Genomic DNA, 20,413 nt, shown 5'->3' on the forward strand with positions numbered 1-20,413 from the left:
TGTTTTTTTTTTTCTCTTTCTTTTAATAACAGAATCAACTCCCTAAATTCTTATGCGTTAGCCTTTATAAATGGCTTCTGGTCTTTGTTTCTGGTGACTGTATTATTTTTAACAAATGTCTATTAAAATAAACAAATTTCTCTTTGAAATGCTATCTTTAGCTTGAGGACAGCCCCACAAGGAAGAGGAGAAGGAGGGCATGTAGAGAGCTGAGTTTCCTGTGCTTGAGGTATGCAGGTCCTGATCACAAACCCAGGACCACACCAAGGAATTCCAAAGATACACTCTCTTCCAGGACATTTGATAAACCCGAATGTAAATGCATATTTCATTGGTTCGAAATTGAAAAAGGGGGCAATTCCAGGAATGAACACTAACTTTCTTTTCAAACCAAGTAATAAACCGTATATATCTTATGCTAGTTCTTATTGAGATTCCGTTTGTTTTTAGAAGTCTATGAAGAAACACAGGGCTCTATTCTCAGATCATATGCCAGCACATACTTGCTGAACACAGCCTTCGGGCCTCTTTATTTCCTCACCATAACACGGTTAAGTGTACAACACAGCAGTTGCCTTTTTTGAATTAAACCAATTAGAAAATTAGACGGAAGCCATACATTTTACAACACCGTTTCAGAAGAGCTTGTTTTTATTAAAGAGTGAGGAGGTAACCTACTTGCATACCCTCTTTTTAAGACACACTTTGAGTGGCCATGTTCTTTCCCTCACCAATGGCACCAGATGTGTCTTACCTTTCTGCTGCCCCTTCTGGGCACAAGAAGATGACAGCACAAAGCAGTAGTGACGAAAAATAGCTTCAGTGTTGATTGAGGGGGTCAACACTGTGAGAAACTCAGGGACAGAGGTTCCCATCGCTAACCACTAATAACTAGGCCCTGCATCTTCTCTGAAGTCCCAGGGAATAACAACAGGACTCTAGACTTCCCACGGCCTTACTGGCTTAAATTTACCTGATAAACAGTGGAGTATTTTATACAAACAAGACCAGATCAACTGTAAAAGTATGTTTTATTTGCCAGATGTAATTGTTGTCTCTAAGGCTTACTGCCTCCGTCTGCTAACCTAGGCCTAGTCCTGGAAGCATCTAGCCTCTGTACAATCTTGCCTAGGGCTAGAATGTTTTCAGCCTCTGAGACTTGCTTCTGAATAAGCTCACCCTTTCTAGTTCTTTCTCATCTCTGGCTGGCTGATTCAACTCAGTTGTTCTGGCTCAAAACTCCTCTTCAAGCTGACTGATTCAATCTGGGTTCTCTTGGTTTCTCTTGAATTTCTCTACTTGGCCTCATACTAACTTTGTCAAATAATTCTCATCTTTCGACTCATTCTCATTCTCTGATTTGTTCTGTTTTCACTTGTGTCTGGCTTGTTCTTTCTCTGCAACCTGTCTCTTTACAACTGTCTCAGTAAAACTGCCTTTTCTCCTTTTCAACATGGCTCTCTCTTAAGTAGTTTTCCTTTCCCTCCTTGTGAGAATTGAGCATATCCTATTCTGTCACATCTTTCTCTGATTTATCACTATGTCTGCCACTCAATCAGACATCACTTTCAAACATGGATGCTTCCTTTTTACAAACTAACTTTATCTTTATTTTGGGGGATTAAATGTATATACTAAGGGCATGTCTGTATTCCAGCCAGAGGGATTAAAGGTGTGTGCCAAGGGATGAACTGCACCACACTAGAATCAAGTTTTTCCAGTAAACAACGCAATCTTGATGTTCACAGTGGGATCAAATATCCTCTGCAACAATTGACCTAAAGAGAAATGAGCTAAAGAAGCAATGTTGGCTGATTCCAGCCTGAATCTTCCTTGTGTTTCAGGGAATTAAAGTGAAGAACAAAACAACAAAAACAAAAACAAACAAACAAAAAAACCAAGGGCAAAAACAATGACATCAAAGACTGGTCAGCTTTTTTATATGGAGATGGGTCTGAAAGACAGAGAGTGTATGTGTGTGTGTATATGAATACATATAGTAATATGCACGTGTGTGTGTGTGTGTGTGTGTGTGTGTGTGTGTGTATGGTGTGTGTGTGTGTACACGCACACATGGACTGTGGAAGCCAGAGAATACCAGGTATGCTGAAAATCATGTTCTGCCTTATTATTTTTGAGATAGGATTTCTTCCTGAAGCTATGCTGGCAGTCAGGAATCCCAAGTGATCTTACTATCTCTTCTTCATGCTCAAGAATAAGTGCATGCACATGTGGCCACACTCAGCTTAAAGAGCCCCTGTCACACTTTTCTTTAAAGGACAGAGTACTACTATATAGCACAGGCTACACACCCCCAGCCTTAGCTTCCCCTGTGTTATATTGGGATTGCAGATGTTAGTGACCACATACAGCTGTCATGCTAAAAACATTATGAAGATGTCACTAGCAAAAACAGAGAGACATTTACAAATCAAGGTTACCATAAATGCAGGAGCCCTTAGGCCATCCAACTTGGCATACTATGTAGTAATTCTGACTGATACGTGGTAGTGTTTGAAGCAGTTCTTACCAAGATTTTCAAGGTTGCTTTTAACTGTACTATACTGGAGCAGGTAGAACACACACACACACACACACAAACACACACACACACACACAAACACACACACGTGTGTGTGTGTATGTATATATGTATGTGTGTATATATGTACATTTATCTATATGTGTGTATATATAGTATATATATTGTTTTATTGGTATCACATTAATGATTCAGGTTTTTAAAATCTTACTTATTTTCTGAGAAATGTATGTATATAATCAGGGTGACCTATGACATCTATTCAGATCCAGGGATCCCAAGAGAACCATAGTGTCACAGGAAACTGAGTCAAGAGATGCTGGACACTAAGACTATTAGAGGCTCCGTGCTGATCAAAACTTGGGAGGCAGACAGAGAAGGGGCAGGGAGAATATCTGAACTTGAACATCAGTAGACATGCATACTGGTTGCTCACCAGCCAGCTGGGGCAAGTTACTTCTATTTCTGTGTAAGCAGGAAGTAGAACTAGTTATTCCACTTACATTCAAAGGTCTGTGGGAAGGTCAAGTGAGATACTAGACCTGCAAAAGCTGCGGAATGTATGGATCATGACACTCAGCCGCTGACAGGCTACCCTGAGTACTAAACCTTTAATGACTGGATGAAAGCACTAAAGCAGTAAAAAGAGGACCACTTAGTTACTGGGACCAAGAGATACAGGAAAAGAGAAGTCACTTTGAAGGCAGGGAGGGATAGGGCTGGCTTTATAAGGAAAGACGATGTTTGTAATTTAGTCTAGAATGAGACAGTTAAGCAGAATAGTCCTACAGGCCTGGGCTTCAAGGAGAGTGGGGCAATCACCCAGAGTATTTGTCACAGAAAAGCAGGACCCCAATCTCTGGGTGGGGCGGGGGATTAGAAAGGCCTGAGGAAGAAAACAACAACACAAATATTAGCACAGAAAAAGAAAAGCTGTAACTGTATAGTCATTCTTTTCTCAAGTGGAAGGCATTTCAGTACAGCCAACTGACTCAGAATGGTTCAAAGAGACCAGAAGCAGAAAGGTTATCAGCTTCAACTTTGGGAGGCTATTAGTACCCAGGAAAGGAAAAGTACAGGGGAGCAGTGGAGAGAGGAGCCAGAGTTCACGTCTGGACACAAGCAAACAAACACACTTGGGAACAGAGACTATGAATCACAGAACTGAATCTGAGAGGTTAAGAAGAGAGAAACTGTGAAGCAGACGATAGACAGGCAGGAGGAGAGGGCAGAGAGTGGGTGGAAGAGGGCTGGTGTAGGATAACCCCTGGGAAAACTTTTCCAGAAATAAGCAGAACACTATAGACTGATATACTGGTACCAGTGCGCATGTGCACCAGGATGGGCGGTGCTTTCATCTCTCCTGTTACCTTGAGTGAAGCCAGTAAAAGTGAAGTACCCGCTCGTAGCAAAGAGCACACAGATGAATACAGAAACCAAGATGGATGTGTGGATGATCCGGCGCCACTTTGCTACTGTGGGCTCTTCGAGAGAACCATAGACTAGGAAGCAGTTATGGTGGCAAATGAACGCTGTAACACAAAAGAAAACCTCATTACTAGGGAAAGAACAGGATTGTGTTTTTTACTTTGAAAAGGTGAGAGACGGATACTGCCTTAGAATATCAAATATCTTAATTTACAGCACTAAGTAAGTCAGAACGTAACTCTCAACATAAACCAGACCTGTCCGACAACTCTCCCGTGTTTTTCCTCTTTCCCTTCCTATCTTCAGGAAAATCTGTACCTCACTTTATTTGGCAGCTGGGACATAGGGGACATAGATATCTAACCAAATTTTAAATCCTTTCTGCAAAGACTTTAAAGAAGTCCATGACATTTGCTGGACTTTCAAGTTAGAAAACACACTAACCATTGGTGGAACTAAGCGGTGGGTTTGACAAAATCACACCATGAAACAGGTCTCATGTGTGTGGGGCACCGTGAAACAGGTCTCATGTGTATAGGGGTTATTAAAGGGAGGGGCGACAGGGACACAGAGGCTGCCTCTGGGAGGAGGAAAGGAAGAAGTGGTTTGGGGGTTGTGAAAAAGTGGCTTTTTATTGGAGCCATGACACATGCGCAGGACGACATTCGACAGGGACAACAATGGGAATTGTTTCGCCTGTTGGCAGCTAGTGATGATATATGACTTGTTGCCAAGTCCCTCGGGGCTGTCCAGGAAGGTGCCTGATTGCTAACATTGTTATGGGGGTTTCTTTGGGCTCGCTAAGATGTGCCTGATTGCTAACTCCTGTAATGAATGTCCAGCATAGAAACACTGTTCTCCAATTCGAACCAAAATTTAATAATGAATGAGAAGCTTTAGTAATGGACAAGAAAGGCTTGAGCCTATATTTTATATCAACACGAACTAGATTATATGCTGCCAATGGGGAATCTAAACATAGAAGACCCTTTATAGACATACATAGACCAGAACCTTCCCAGAGCAGATGTGTCATATTGAGAAAGGTTTTTGAAACTAGATACTCACCAAAAGACATCACCCCAATAGCCTGGATGGCATTGGGCTTTGCAAACACCCAAGCATTGTCTGTCTTTGGTCTAGAAGAAAATCAGTTAGTTAGATACATTATTAAACAAGTGTAATAATAAGTTGGAGAATAAGAAATAGTGTCACACATAAAAATGAGTATCTTTCAATAGGAACTTAATAAGCAGGCTGGAGAGATGGCTCAGAGTTTTAAAGTACTTCTTGCCCTTGCTGAGGATCTAAGTATGGTGCCTAGCACCCTCATGGTGACTCATAGCCATTTGTAGCTCTAATTCTGGGGTTGAATGCCCTCTTATGAACTCCTTGGGCACCATACATGTGACACACACACACACACACACACACACACACACACACAGACAGACACAGAGAAAGATAGAGACAGAGAAAGAGAAAGAGAGAGACAGAGAACAATATTTGTAGACAAGAATACCCACACATATAAATAACTTAGTGAAAAGAAAAAGAAAAAATTAATAAGTGGCTTCCATTCATCTTATCAACATACCTTTGCTGAGAGCATCAGACTTTCCTAACCCCACTGCTTTAAAATGTCTGTTGAATACTTGAACAGATTCTGTGTTTAATTATACATGTGAAACACTCACTGTGTGATTTGGGGAATCGATTTACTCAATCAATATAAGAACAAAAGTTAGTGTGGAGTCGTCACACAAGAGCCTAAGGGAAATAGATACACAACTTATAACTGCTCCCCATTCACCTTTTCAGCATTTCAGGTTCAATTCCCCTGAGAGAGGTGTAATGGGAGCTGTAGTTCATTGAGGAGGGTACATGTGAGTTGATGCTGACTGTAGATTTTTGGGGAAATATACTGCGTTATTTCATTTGTTTCTTGCAGGGACATTTAAGAATTATCATCGTTTATGTTAGACATAGAGGTGCACACCTTTAACCTTAGCACAGAGTGGGCAGAGGCAGGTGGATCTCTACAAATTCAAGTCAAATTGAGTTTCAGGTCATCCAGGGCCGCACACTGAGACTCTGTCTCAAACCAAAACCAAAACACTTATTTTTGTTTAACTTCAGGATAGTTTCTGCCTAAAGATCCAGTTTGCTTTGCTTCCTGGTGTGTTTTGTGCAAAATTTTTTCGTGTGTTGGCCTCAGGCTCCTACCTATTGGTAGACTTCGAAAGAGGAGTTTGATCATATACACTTTTAAGAATTATATTTTATGCTGGGCAGCACGCCTTTAATCCCAGCACTTTGGAGGCAGAGGCAGGTAGATTTCTGAGTTCGAGGCCAGCCTGGTCTACAGAGTGAGTTCCAGGACAGCCAGGGCTATACAGAGAAACCCTGTCTTGAAAAAAACAAAACAAAACAAAACAAAACGAATTATATTCTACTCAGTTATTTGTTTTGAGATAGAATTAGTTGAGGCTGGCCTCAAACTTGTGATTCCTCCTGCCTCAGCCTTTATAGCTCTGGGATTAAACATGTGGCTTCATCATGCCTGTTTACGCACTTTAAATTTTCAAGCAGCACAAATCCCAGTCGAATTAAAACATCCAGAATCAGCACCGATTGGCCTACCTAGAACACATTTTTCTCCTCTGCCTCCAGTAATAATGAATATTACAGGCCTTGAGTCTGTTCCTCTGGCCTCTTCTATTTATTGCTAAAGCATGCCATTAGCTAAGCTAATCGATCCCTGTTTCAATTTCTGCATTTGTGAAACGAGTGTAACCATATTATCGAATTCCCTGAGCTATTGTACAGATTCAATGAGATAAGGCATGTAAACCTTCTGAACCAGGGACTAGAAGGCAGTATATATTCAATATATAGTCAGTTCTATTGGTCCTATTTAGTAATATTTGATTAGTTTCCTTTCTTTAGGGTTCAAAGGCAGATAAGCATCCATATCATGACACACTTCTATTGACAGGTTTGAATGAGACTCAAAAGAGTGTATGGAGGTAAACAAGGAGCCCACTGGAGAGCACGCCATCACTTGGGGGTTAAATAAAAAGGGGAATTCTCAAGATGAAAACTCAACTTTCATGTTTGTTATTCATTGTCTGTATGAAGAGGACACAGGCAGATCCCATTTATTTTGTCAACGTCTGTAGAGTTTGTACAGTATATCATTTTTCTATAAATGAACTGAGCAGCTCTCAGGGGGAAAAAAAACTGTCTTTGAGAAAAGCTAGCCTGTGAGAGAGGCCTCCCACTGTTTCCAGGCCTGCTGGAAATCTCTGCTCTTTGAGTGGGAGCTACTGCCACCTGCTGCCTCCACTGTTCTCTCTCTCTCTCTCTCTCTCTCTCTCTCTCTCTCTCTCTCTCTCTCTCTCTCTCTCTCCAGTTAGCCTGGCAAATTCCAGCCTTAATGAGCAACTGAAACATGCACACTTATTTAATATACTTATAAAACGATCCCTGTTGGGCAGTATTAGCAGAAGACTCCAACTTTCTGATATGCTCTGAGTGAGGATTGTGTTCCAAATGTAGAAAAACGATAGAGGAAATAAGATATGGGTTTTCAATGATTTGTCACAGAATAGGACTGAGTTCACAAACAGGTTCTCAGAGAGGGAGGGAGGAGAGGGAAGGGGAGGAGGGAAGGAGGAACAAAGGGATGGGGAGGGGGAAAGAGATGTGGGGGAGGGAGGAAAAGCAAAAGAAGAGAAGAAAAGGAATGGTTATCCCCTCCTGGTATAATTTAAGAGAGTACATACAATTTGATGCCCAGCCCAGCTGAAAACAGATGAAGTTACAGTCTTTCTGACTTTAGATGACAAATGTCAAATACAAAAATATTAGCAATGCATCCAAGCAATTTGTATGATTAATACATCACCAAAAATGGCCTTCATAATCAATGCCAGGCTAGTCTCATAGAAACAGCTGTTAGTGCACTTACCATATTAACAGATTAGTGTGGGAAAGCATATGAATTTTAGCATGTACACAAAAGCGTATGATTCAGTATTTATTTTTTATAGACATAGCAAGCAAGCTGTTAGTTTTCCACAATTTTACCAAATCAATCTTTTATTGGATGCTTAAACAGGCACATGTACTTAAAACCCAATTTGTGGTTTTATGTGAAGGAATATTTTTAAGGGTTGACTCATAAATTTCTTCCCAAAGATTTCATCTAAACACTAATTCTGATGTTTCTTACTTTTTCTTCTTTTAATCTTTGGATCACACATAGAGTAACAGAGACTAGAAACTTGCAGGTAAAGAAGGGACTCAGAGTAAAGTAGGTAGAAAATTTATTATGTTTTTCATCTGGATAAAAATTTGCATGTGGATGGAGCACCATGTGATGTTTTGGGGATACATGTACATACCAGTTGTGATGGTTTGTATATGCTGGGCTGAGGAAGTGGCACTATTAGAAGGTGTAGCCTTGTTAGAGTAGGTGGCATTGTGGGTGTGAGCTTTAAGGCACTCATCCTAGCTGCCTGGAAGTGAGTATTCTGCTAGCAGCCTTCAGATGAAGAGGTAAAACTCTCAACTCCTCCTGCACCATGCCTGCCTGGATGCTGCCATGTTCCTGCCTTGATGATAATGGATTGAACCTCTGAACCTGTAAGCCAGCCACAATTAAATGTTGTCCTTATAAAAGCTGCCTTGGTCATGATGTCTGTTCACAGCAGTAAAACCGTAACCAAGATCCCAGGTAATTTTTAAATCAGGCCAAACACACACACACACACACACACACACACACACACACACACACTTACTTCTGATGTTTTGATAGGGAATCTGCATGTGAACACTGAGGTCCTGTCCCCCAACTGGTTCATGATCTTGATGGAACACACACACACACACACACACACACACGTACAGTTGACTAACTAAACAAGAATAGATAGGACACATGGATTTTTCCCTCTGTCCTGAGATCCCAGAATCTTTTTAAAAGAAGAGACATCTGAGGAGAAAATATTTTGTGAACGAAAATGTGATGTTTAAGTCATAACTGTGGAGAACCATATGGAAGACACACACCATGAGAAAGAGTGGCTTGCATCATGCCAGCTGGGAGTGGGCGGGGCTCAGACACCAGTGAGCTACCCTGGGTGTTCCAGTAAAAGGGGAAAACAAAGAAACCAGGGTGCTGTGGAATCCTGGACAGAGAGTGTCTGGAACAGGGAAGAGGCAGAGGGTGGAGGTGGGGGTGGGGGTGGGGTGGAATCCTAGGGTGGTGGGAGGTGGTGCAAGAACAAACTGATCTCTCTAGAAGGTTCAGCAGGACAGGAGGCCAGTCAGGGTGACATTATCTTACCTGTCTGAGTGTTTGGAAGAAGGTTAACAAAAGGGATCAAGTCTAAAAGTCAAACAGAGCAAACTGGCAAACACAGAACTGAAAGCAGAAACTAAGCAGGGAAGAGGGAGAAGGGGGTAGGAATGAAGAGTAAGAGAAGGGGAGGGACTTCATTTTGAAAATTTTAGTGTCTATGAGTTACAAGGTGTGAAGAGAGGAAAGGATCATTTATGGCTTGGCATAGAGCTGTTTGCAGCCTTAGAATGACCAGACCAGCGCTTCAAAAAAGAAATGATTGCTTCCTTTACATAAAAAATTCTTAACAGATGTTAATTATATAATTTTTGTTTAGCCTTTTTGGTGGGAGATGCTTGGAATCAAAATCAGATTGTCCTACATGCTATCCACAAAGCTATGCATCGTCCTATATGCTTTTAAAGAAAAGACTTATTTTTAATCCTTTTCATTTATATGTATGTCTGAGAGAGTATATGTTTTGTGTGGGCATGCCTGAAGAGGCCAGAAGAAGACAAAAGATCCTCTGGAACTGGGGTTGCAGCTGGTGTTGAGCTGGCAGATGTGGGTGATGGTTTGGATTCTTGGATTCTTGCATCTTATCTTGATTAGAAACTTAAATTTGGTATCTTCATAATGGCTGAGGGATCAGAAATGTTGTCCTACCAAATAAACCTGTCTTCATAAAGTGATAAAAAAAAAAAAAAAAAAAACAAGGTCAGGATGGGTCACCTGAAATCTCAGCACTCAGGTGGCAGAGGCAAGTAGTTTTCTGTAAGATTGGGGGCTAGCCTGGTCTACAAAGCAAATTTCAGGCTAGCCTGGGCTATATATTGAGCCCCTGTTTCTAATAAATAACAACAAAACAACAACTAAGCTTCAAAGTATTGCTACTGGGTCTTAGGAAACTGCACCTCTGGGCCAGGAGGCTCAGAACACCTTGTACCTTCTAGTAGCACACACTCAAACTCTTCAGCAGAGCACAGGAGGCTTCCGAAGAATTCAGTGTGGGCAGAACCTGTTCTAAATTAACGGCTTCAATCAGACACAGCTTAGAGTTAAATGTTCTGGACACCCCTAGGCATTTCCTGGTTTCTGTCACAGCACAAGCTGTAAGTGACAGGCAGACCTGACCACTTCCCCAAGCTCAGCCTCAGCTGGCTCCTCAGCCACTGCTCTTTCCCAGCTCATTTGTGTCTGACTCCTCTGTGGTGATACAGATCTGTGTTTGACTTGAGCTGCCAGGCCAAAAAAAAAAAAAAAAATTCCTCCCTTGTGATTACTCTCAATGCCAAAATGGATTCACTTACTTTAAATACAATTTATAAAATTTGATTTAAATTTTCAGAAAACTTAATACTGTTTTTTTTGGTGGTGGTGGTGGGGGGGGTTGGGCAGAATTTAGTTCTGCTCTCACAAAAAACAATCCGTGTGAAACAAATCATGTAATCATGAACATGTTTTGTCACTTGAGATATCAACTTCCTTTGATTCTGATTATCATCTATTTTTTGATTCCCCTACAGACTCTTCACAAAGTGCTGTTGCTGGGTTGATTTGGCACAAACAGGCAGCTGGGAGGGAAGAGAGTAGGATCTTACTTCAGAAAATGCCCCAGGGTAGGGGAATACCAGGGCAGGGAGGCAGGAGTGGGTGGTTGGGTGGGGAAGTGTCCTCATAGAAGCGGGAGTAGGGGAGGGAGTAGGGGGTTTCTGGGGCTGTGGGGGAAACTGGGAAAGGGGATAACATTTGAAAAGTAAGTAAAGAAAATATCTAATAAAAAAGAAAAAGAAAAGAAAATATTTATTATTACCACCATCATCATTCTTGTATTGGTGTGTGTTTTGTGTATTCATTTGAAGAACACAATTATGGGTATGTAACACAATTAGGATCATGAGCATGTAAAGGTCAGAGGACAACACCAGTGTCTTCCTCAGTCACTTCTCCACTGTATCCTTCTTCCCCCAACGTAATATTTTAATTTATTCTTTGAGATTTCACATCATACACCCCTATCACGTTTACTTCCCAGTACTTCCCTGTCCACCCCCTTCCTTGTGACATCCCCCCAGCAAAAAGAAAAAAGTCTAATGTATGTTATATCTATACTTACTAGAGCTTGCTCAAACTCTCAGTGGCTTGCCTCTTCCATAGCACTGAGCCTTTCCCCTCCTGTAGCCCTGCTGGAAGCCATCTATTGTGGAGAGCAACATTTCATCATCCTATCACAGTTTTTAAGAGGTTTTGTCAGTGGTTTCCTGTTATGATGTTACTATCTATTTGGGGTAGGGGTAGTTCTTTCAATGAGTCTGGATTGGTTCCGACTGGCTGGCCAGCAAGCCCAGACACCTTCCTGTCTCTACTTTCTTAGTGCTGGGATCACAGGCATACACCAGTGATTTGGCTTTACAAAAGGGGTGCTGTAGATGTGGATCCAGGTCCCCAGGCTTATGCTACAGGCTCATCATGAGTGAACCATCTCTCCCCAGCCTCCTAATTTTTAAATATATTAATATTATTTAATGTATTTAATATATTTTAATTTACTGTTAATTAATATTAATTTAATATACTTTAATATATTTAATATATTAATAAAATATTAATATATTTAATATATTTTAATATTTTAATATATCAATATAATAGATATTTGTTAGAATTATGAGTGTTCTTTGGATTTCTGATTCTAGTTATAGGCCCAACTCTACCCACAATAAACGTTAATAGACCCATAGAGGGGGACTGGGTTATGTCTATCTTTGCAACACCACAACCTAGAACAACTGACTCAATAGGCATTTAATACATACTCTAATTGATTGATGCTAGACTCTTCTATTTGAGCCTTTGGTGGTGAGTTCTGGACCAACTATGAATCCAGTTGTCTAAGCTAAAAACTTGGTGTCAACCATCACTCTACATAAGTCTTACTCCCTTAGTCTCTTCACGTAGTCACTAAGTCTAATTAACTTTATCAGCTTAAAGGTTCCTCCTTCTTCATGTCTACTATCCATGCACATATACTGTACCAGTTATCCTGTGCCTGGCGTCTTGACACAGACAGCCTTATTCCAGGCATCTGTTCTCCCCTTTGCCCTTACCTCAGGCTGCAAGAATAGCCCAATTAAAATGAGAGCTTTAACTGGCCACTCTTCTGTTTCAGAACTGTCACTGTCCATCAGATAAACAACAAGACAAGATTTTTACACTGCAGCAAAGCCTTCTCTTCATCTTGGTCTCTGAGTAAACCATTTCTTTGTATACGCCAAGCATACTTTTAGCCAGAATCAACAAAACTCTAGTTATGCCTTAAACACAGTGTCTATATAGTATGGAAAGGGGGTGATAAGAGAGTGGGACAGTCAGTGGTCATTATGATCTGGGTTTGAAAGTAAACTTAGAAAAGTCTTCCTTAATAGTAAATACTTCCACATGACAATTTCATTGCCTCAAGTTGATGCTTATTCTTTAATTATATGAAAATTGTGTTCAGCCAATCCTGGGGATGAATTGGCTGAAGCAAGAAGGCATATGATAGCTGTCCAACTGATGAGCAGGCAATTCTTTACTGAGCACCAAAGTCTGTACTGACCATCCCGGAGAGCTAAGATACAGTAGAAAAAGCAAATGTGACCTCTGTTCTCCTGGTGTTTGTAGCAAGATGAAAGACATAAAGTACCTGAAGATGCCTAAGAGACCAATAGAGACAATTCAACAACAAAAATGATCATTTTATTTCTAAGTAGAGAACCCTTCTCAACTCCTTTTTGTAAAAGCTCCAAACTTACAAAGCCAAAGTACTCAAGTTCTGAATCCGTTCCTGAGCACCATTCCAGGGCAGCAACAGAAGCACCTGATGTGAAACTCACATTGCCTACATGACCTTCAGAACAAACCCACATGTTCCTCTCTGTATCCTTAGAGCACACTTTCAAGAATGAATATCCCAGATTCTAAGGACCATGCAAACAATGCCCCAAATGCCTTCAGGCGTTCCTAGAAGCTGGATGTGGTGGCACACACCTTTAATCCCAGCATTTGGGTGATAGAGGTAGATTGATTCTGTGAGTTTGAGGCCAGCCTAGTCTTCATACTGAGTTCCAGGACAGCCAGAGCCACATAGTGAGACTCTGTCTCACCCCCTCTTCCCAAAATGAGTCAATATAGCATTTTTAAATTCATCTTTTGACTTGACCTATAATTTGCTCAATAGTTCCTATATTTAAAACAGAATAAGGTATTTTAGCTCTTTTTTTCACTTTAGGCCAGTTTTGCCCACTACTTTACCGCATTTATACCCTTTATCAAATAAGGAGGTTGGGAAGACAGAAGAAGAAAAGAGGCTTTGTCTAGATTCATTGTCTTCTACTAAAATAACTTACTGGACATTGTTATACCATATGGTTTTTAAGAATATAAGTGACATGAAATACTTTGCTAGAAACATTGTGAGATTCTTTTTTTCTTTTTAAAAATTTCATTAAACCATTTTTCCAGGTTCCAATAGGAGTATTTTTTTTTCCATGATATTTATCATTCACTTACATCTTAAATTCTGTTGTGTGTTCTTCTCATACCATGTAATGAAACCCCTGTAATTTAAATGGGTCCTGTAATTTGCAAGGTACACTGGCCCATCCACATTTCTAATCATTACTGCTTTGATGTCTTTTGGGGACACTCATTTTCCTATTCAGGCTGTAGGCACGAGCCTATTCTTAGGACCAGATCACAAGCTACTCAGCACAGATCCTGGAGCAGGAATCCTTATAGATCCTCAACAGAGCCAATTAGAAATAATCCTTATAGTGGACTGGAAGCACCTGAAAGAGAAAACCCTTTCTCTTTCTGTGGACGTAGACCCCAATAGATTTAAGTTGAGACTGCCTGCTGTTATCTTATGACAGTGAGCAGGCATTTCAAACAAGAGTAGGAAAAAGAAATGGAGATAAAGAAGAGCCACGTCTGACTTCATTAACTGAGCTCCTGGATACAACACACAGACTATCGTACCCAGGAACCAACCTTAAACCTTATAGTTGGGTTAATAAATTGTCTTTTACTTCAGTCAGATTATATTTTGGTGATTGTCATTTACAGTGAAAATAGTAATAACTCATATGTCAAAATGTTAAGTGAGTGACATTTGTCCTAACTAATCAGAACTCTTCCCCAAATATTTATGTTTACATATTTTTTACCCATTTTTTCCTGATCCTGTCTTGAATCCAATCTAGTTTATTAAATTGTAGAGTTTTAGGCTTAGATTAGACAGAATAAGGAAATTAATGCTTGCTGGGTTCTAGGGTACATTTTTTGTATCTAAATGTCTGTAAAAAGTATAGACATACATCCTCCAGTTATGTTTAGAATGTTGTTATTGATTAAAATACTATAACAGATGTCATATGAAAAAAAAAGTTTTAAATTTGATGACATGTTATCATTTCCACACTGATTGTAAGATATAAATATTAATCATATCTCAAATAAAGAATTTTTTAAAAAAATACCTCTTATTTAAATTAGAAAGAATAGAAAAAAAACACAAGTGTTTATTGTATTTTCATACTTGTGCCCTTTCTGGAAAACAATTAAATTGCCTTGCTACTCCAATTTTTATAAAGAAAAGACCTAGAAAACACAATAAAATTGAACATAATTTCCAAGAGGAACTGAAAGTTTTTGGGCTGTGGCTATTTGAAATCATACCAGAAAGCAGAATTTATGGCCCTATGAGTTATGGAAAAGGAAATTGAATTGTGTTTTATTTTTAAAACACAACCACTAAAAAGGTGTTTCCATGGTAACAAGGTCAATACCAGCAGCCGTTACAGACCTGCCTCTCTTCTGATAGTGGGTTTAAAGATCTTTTTTTCAAATACTATTTTCGAAGACCTAGGGGGAGAGGAATCTACAGCTTTCCTGATCATTCATCTGAACTGAAAATGAAGAAAAGCACACATGGTGTATTGGGTTTCTCATGTTTTATGGATGATAAGCATCTTTGCCTGTCTTATTTCCAGAAAGAAGCCTGCTTGACTAGCTACTGTGCCAACCTCTACAGAGATTTCATTAGCCTGGTTGTAAACAGGGCAAGCAGAAGTTGTTTGCAGAGCTATTCAAACAGAAATAAATGGTGGCACCATTTGAAAAGACATACTTCTTATACATCTAAATATTGGAAGAGTTAAATAAATAATCCCCATCATTGTAAAAACTCAGTCTCAGATAAAATATTATATCACCAGTAGAGGGAATTAAGGCTATATTTTGTTTAGAGCCCAACTAAACAAACAGCTCTTTAGCCACAAAATGAACCCATTTAACCTGACAGGAAGGGAACATCCCTTCCTGATAGTTTCCCTGATGGTTATCTATAGAGCATTATTTCCCTACTACACAGGGAGACCCTTGATAACAGACATTTTATTTCTTTTTGTATTCAAAATAATGTCACATGACACTTTCCACATAAAGATAGATACTGAAAAACACAGATAAAGAATGAACCAGCAACCACGGGCCATCAAGAAGAAAAAGCTCTGGTTTCATGGAGTGCAGCTGACATATACTTGTGGCCAGTCTCTGCGTTAGAGGCTTTTTCTAGCTCGTTGTTCACGGACTCCAATTGTTCCACATGAGTCCAGTTGCCTGGCCCCTAAGCAGATGCTGTCAGAGGCTCTGTGGGTGGGGGTCTGGCACATCAGTCATTTAAGCTAGTCAGGTGAGTGTAACGTGCAGAGGAGATGGAGAACATCATTTCCCCCTTCTGGAGCATAGGTGAGTTCTGATCCATCAACTTGTCAGGTTCCCTAGTTCTCTCTCTCCCTTTTCCCTCTTTGATACCACTTCACAGTGTTAAGTGAATAAAACTTTTTATTATATATGGCTGCTTAGATTCTCCTCTCAGTATGAAAGTTTATGTCATTATAGTTAAGTCTTATATTATCATCATTTTGCCTAAATGGTTACTTGCTGTATTATTTAATGCATTATCTTTTGGACTTTGTACCTCAGTTTTGGAAAACCAGGATGGAATATAGTATCGGCACAGTAAATACTGAATGAGCAGCCATAGAACGAGCCTGCACCCAGGTGTCTCCATGCGCACATTTACGGAGCCTACAAGGTCTTTTATCCATTTATCTCTCTAAAAAAGTTCTAGTCTATATGTGAAAGATACCCAGACCATACATTGTTCCCTTCTCAGGAAAGCTCTCCTGGATCCAAGCAGGTCATGACACCCTCCCTAGTTTGGGCATTGCCTCTAACCCCCCTTTCATGTTTCTGCTTCACACTTATCACATGTATGGTATTTATTTTCTTTCTGGTTTTAGAGCATCCAACTGATGAACAACTTGCAGTAGATGCAGATTTAGATAATACATTGCTCTTTTCTCCCAGGAGACAGCACAATCATCAAAAACAATAGGTGCTCAATGAAAGCCCCCTGAAAGGAGGGATAAATGGCCATGCTGACCTGAACCAAATCATATGTGTTTCAAAGCTGCTACAGGTGTGTAGTGCTGGATTAGCAATCCCTCCCTCCCTCCCTCCCTCCCTCCCTCCCTCCCTTCTTTCTTTCTTTCTCTTTCCCTCCCTCCCTCCTTCCCTCCTTCCCTCCCTCCCTCCCTCCCTCCCTCCCTCCCTCCCTCCCTCCCTCCCTCCTTTCTTTCTTTCTTTCTTTCTTTCTTTCTTTCTTTCTTTCTTTCTCTTTCCCTCCCTCCCTCCTTCCCTCCTTCCCTCCCTCCCTCCCTCCCTCCCTCCCTTCCTTCCTTCCTTCCTTCCTTCCTTCCTTCCTTCCTTCCTTCCTGTCTTCTTTTGTTGACTTGGGAAATGACTTTAGGGCTCCCTTGTATTCTAGTCAGGTACTCTTCCAAAGAGGTACCCTTCCTCAGCTATCTGTCCCAATTCTTCTGGTAAAGCTCTGATATTTCTGTGTGGTGGTGTCTGACAAGAAGGCCCTTGGGTGGTACTAAGGCTCAGATGAGCTCAGGAGGGGAACAACAGCTGGTTGCCACGTGAAGCCCTGTAGCAAGGATACAAGAGACTCTACTAAGTCAAAGCATGTTGGCACCCTGTCTCAGATCTCCTACCTACTTGAGTCTAGTTGTTTGGGTTTTTTTATTGTTTTATTTTTTGTTTTGTTTTGGGGGGCATTCTTTTCTGGCAAGCTAAGGAGCCTTTCATAAGCATGTGCACGAAGAAGCAACTTTACAGAGCAACAATTAATGAAGAGGGAAACAGATTCCCTGTGCACTGCACTACCGATCAGATCTGTTCACTGGGTTTCCCTTCCCCCTTCCTTTCTTAGAGACCATTCATAGAAGACAGTGTTCCTTGCACTGCTTAAGACATAACGTAAATTAACTTCTACATTGTTTAGTACATTGCAGATCTCTCTGCACATCTACTGACTGTCAGTTTTTCTCTGATTCTTCCGAGTACTAACTATATGGTATTTCTTAGTGCTGTGTGTATATGACCTCTTTCTTCCTCCTTTCCTTCTTTTCTTACTGATTTCCTATTTTGAAACTGAGTCCCCTTGTCTCAGTCTGGCCTTGACCTTGCTACATAGCTGAAAATTACTTTGAAATCTCGATCTGGCTGCTTCCTCACATCTGGCTGAATCACATCTTGCCACTTCTGTACTTTACTTATGTTTCTAAAATAGGCTGTATTTAAGCAAATCTTGATGTAAAATCAAAGATACAACAACACTTACATGTTTGGCCCCAAGGAAATGGCCCTTGTCATTACAATCCCGAGAATTACAGCTGTTAAAATTGTAGAGATAAAAGAGATCTGCAAAAAGAAATGCAAAGACATTGTCAGCATAGGATGCACATAAATTATGCAACATAATGCACCATTTTAAAAATCTACCAACAAAGGAGAGGGAGAACCTGTCGAGACCATATCCAGAGGTTAGGCACACCTCCCCTCTCCCTGTGGTTGAAGGATGGGGCCAACCACCCACCTCCAAAATTTTAACCCAGAATTGCTCCTGTCTAAAGAAAATACAGGGACAAAAGAGTGGAGCAAAGACTGAAGAAAAGGCCAGCCAGAGACTGCCCCACCTGGGGATACATCCTATAGGCAGATACCAAACCCAGACACTATTGCTGATGCCAAGAAGTGCTTGCTGATAGGAACCTGATATAGCTATCTTCTGGGAGGCTCTGCAAGAGCCTGACCAATACAAATTCGGATGCTCAGAGCCAACCATCAAAGCACAGGGACCCCAATAGAGGAATTAGGGGAAGGACTGAAGGAGTTAAAGGGGTTTATAACTTCATAGGAAGAACAACAATATCAACCAAACAGACCCTTCAAAGCTCCCAGGGACTAAACCACCAACCAAAGAGTACACATGGAGCCACCCATGGCTTCAGCTGCATATGTAACATAGGATTGTCTTGTCAGGCATCAATGAGGCCCTTGGTCCTGTGAAAGCATGATGCCCCAATGTAGGGGAATGGTAGGGCCATGAGGTGGGAGTGCATGAGTGGGTGTGGGAACACCCTCATAGAAGCAGGGAAAGAGGAGTTGGGATAGGGGTGTGAGGAGGGGAAACAGGGAATCAGAATAACATTTGAAATGTAAATAAATAAAAATATCCAATAAAAGTAGAATTTTAAAAAGACAAACAAAAATAACAACAACAAAAAAATCTATGAACTTAACCATAGATTGTCTTTATCCAAGTCCCAAGTGGTTTATACATGTACAGACCAGTCTCTACACTCATGGCTGTAACTACTTATCATATCATGAGTTTTGTCCCTGAGCCACAAACAGAGGATGAGGTGTCCACCGTGATCTTGCAACAAAGCTTTAAGGGCTTTTATTTACTTCTGGCGCAGGATACAAGGTGAGTATTTGTCCTGGAACTTGCTCTGTAGACCAGGCTAGCCTCGAACTTACAGAGATCTGCCAGCCTCTGCCTCTGCTGGGATTAAAGGCATGTATCACCACTGCCCAGCCAAAGTGAGGACTTTAACTTATGAAAGTGAAAATATCTTGTTTTCTTCAGGCCCCATTTTAGTATTGACTTAAGGGGCTTCCTATGTATAAAGCTTCTTTTATTTTTATCACCCCCCCTTTCTTTCAACATAACGTGCATACGCTCATCTCCATTGTTTTTTAATGCCTGCCATTTCCTCTTTGCTCTCCAGCTTAGTCTATTTGTCTAGTGCAGTTTGCCCTTTGCTCTGTTTCTGGGTCTGTTCTTTGTCTTCCTCTCAATGCTATGACTATTTCCTCTGGTTAAAACACAAGCTGGCGGGTGTGTGCATGTGCTCTGCTCCATATGTACACCTAGTCCAATAGGTTTGTGTTTTGAGTCTTCATTTAAAATGAGTAAGCACATTTGAGATGGTTTCTATGACAAGGAAAAAAAAAACTTTCAGGATGCTTTTGTTTCATGTGATTATTATTAACGTTGGGTTCTAAGATTTTAATGTTTAATTTGAAATAAATATCTATGATGAGATTCCAGTCTTATGAAGAACAGGAAAAATAAATAGCAAAATGAAGTCCACACAGCTAGACATTAATAGAGGTGGTATTCGAATGCCAGGGGCATATTCCAGAGAGAGCCAGCACTGTGCTCTGTTCATTGGGATTTCATTATGACACCTTCAGGGGACATGTAGGTAATTAATATGTTCTGTGTTACCATTTTCCCAAGAATGTTTTCTTCTCTACTCTCAGAAGATAACATCTATATATTGAACTTGTGAAGGGAAAAATTGCTTACTCATTTATATAATAACTGACACATAAAAAATTTCCTTCTGATACACTATTTTCTTTTGTAAGTTTTTTTTGTTTTTGTTTCTGTTTTTGTTTTTTGTTTTGTTTGTTTGTTTGTTTGTTTGTTTGTTTTTTGAGACAAGACCTCATTCTATAGTCCTGGCTGGCCTAGAATTACAGGTAGATCAGGTTGGCTCCAAAGTCACAGAGATGTGCCTGCCTCTCCCTCCAGCTCCTAAATGCTGGGACTACAGGTATGTGCTGCCATATCTGGCCTGCCTTTTAATACATCCTTGCTTGTATCTGGATGGATTTTAGGAATGGAA

General features: G+C 40.5%; 1 protein-coding gene across 3 annotated transcripts in view; it reads right to left on the reverse strand.

Annotated features, from left to right (window-relative positions):
- The window catches only part of Slc38a11 (solute carrier family 38 member 11), a 48,847-nt gene that overhangs the window by 17,928 nt on the left and 10,506 nt on the right, over positions 1-20,413 (reverse strand). For all 3 annotated transcript variants that reach the window (XM_034495939.2, XM_076928831.1, XM_076928830.1), the window contains 3 exons: positions 18,055-18,134; positions 5,039-5,109; positions 3,913-4,074 (listed from right to left, as the gene is read on the reverse strand). In XM_034495939.2, coding sequence (XP_034351830.1) covers positions 3,913-4,074; positions 5,039-5,109; positions 18,055-18,134 — 313 coding nt within the window. The remainder of the gene's footprint in view (positions 1-3,912; positions 4,075-5,038; positions 5,110-18,054; positions 18,135-20,413) is intronic.

This window comes from Arvicanthis niloticus, chromosome 2, assembly GCF_011762505.2.
Source record: "Arvicanthis niloticus isolate mArvNil1 chromosome 2, mArvNil1.pat.X, whole genome shotgun sequence".
NCBI classification, from domain to species: domain Eukaryota; kingdom Metazoa; phylum Chordata; class Mammalia; order Rodentia; family Muridae; genus Arvicanthis; species Arvicanthis niloticus.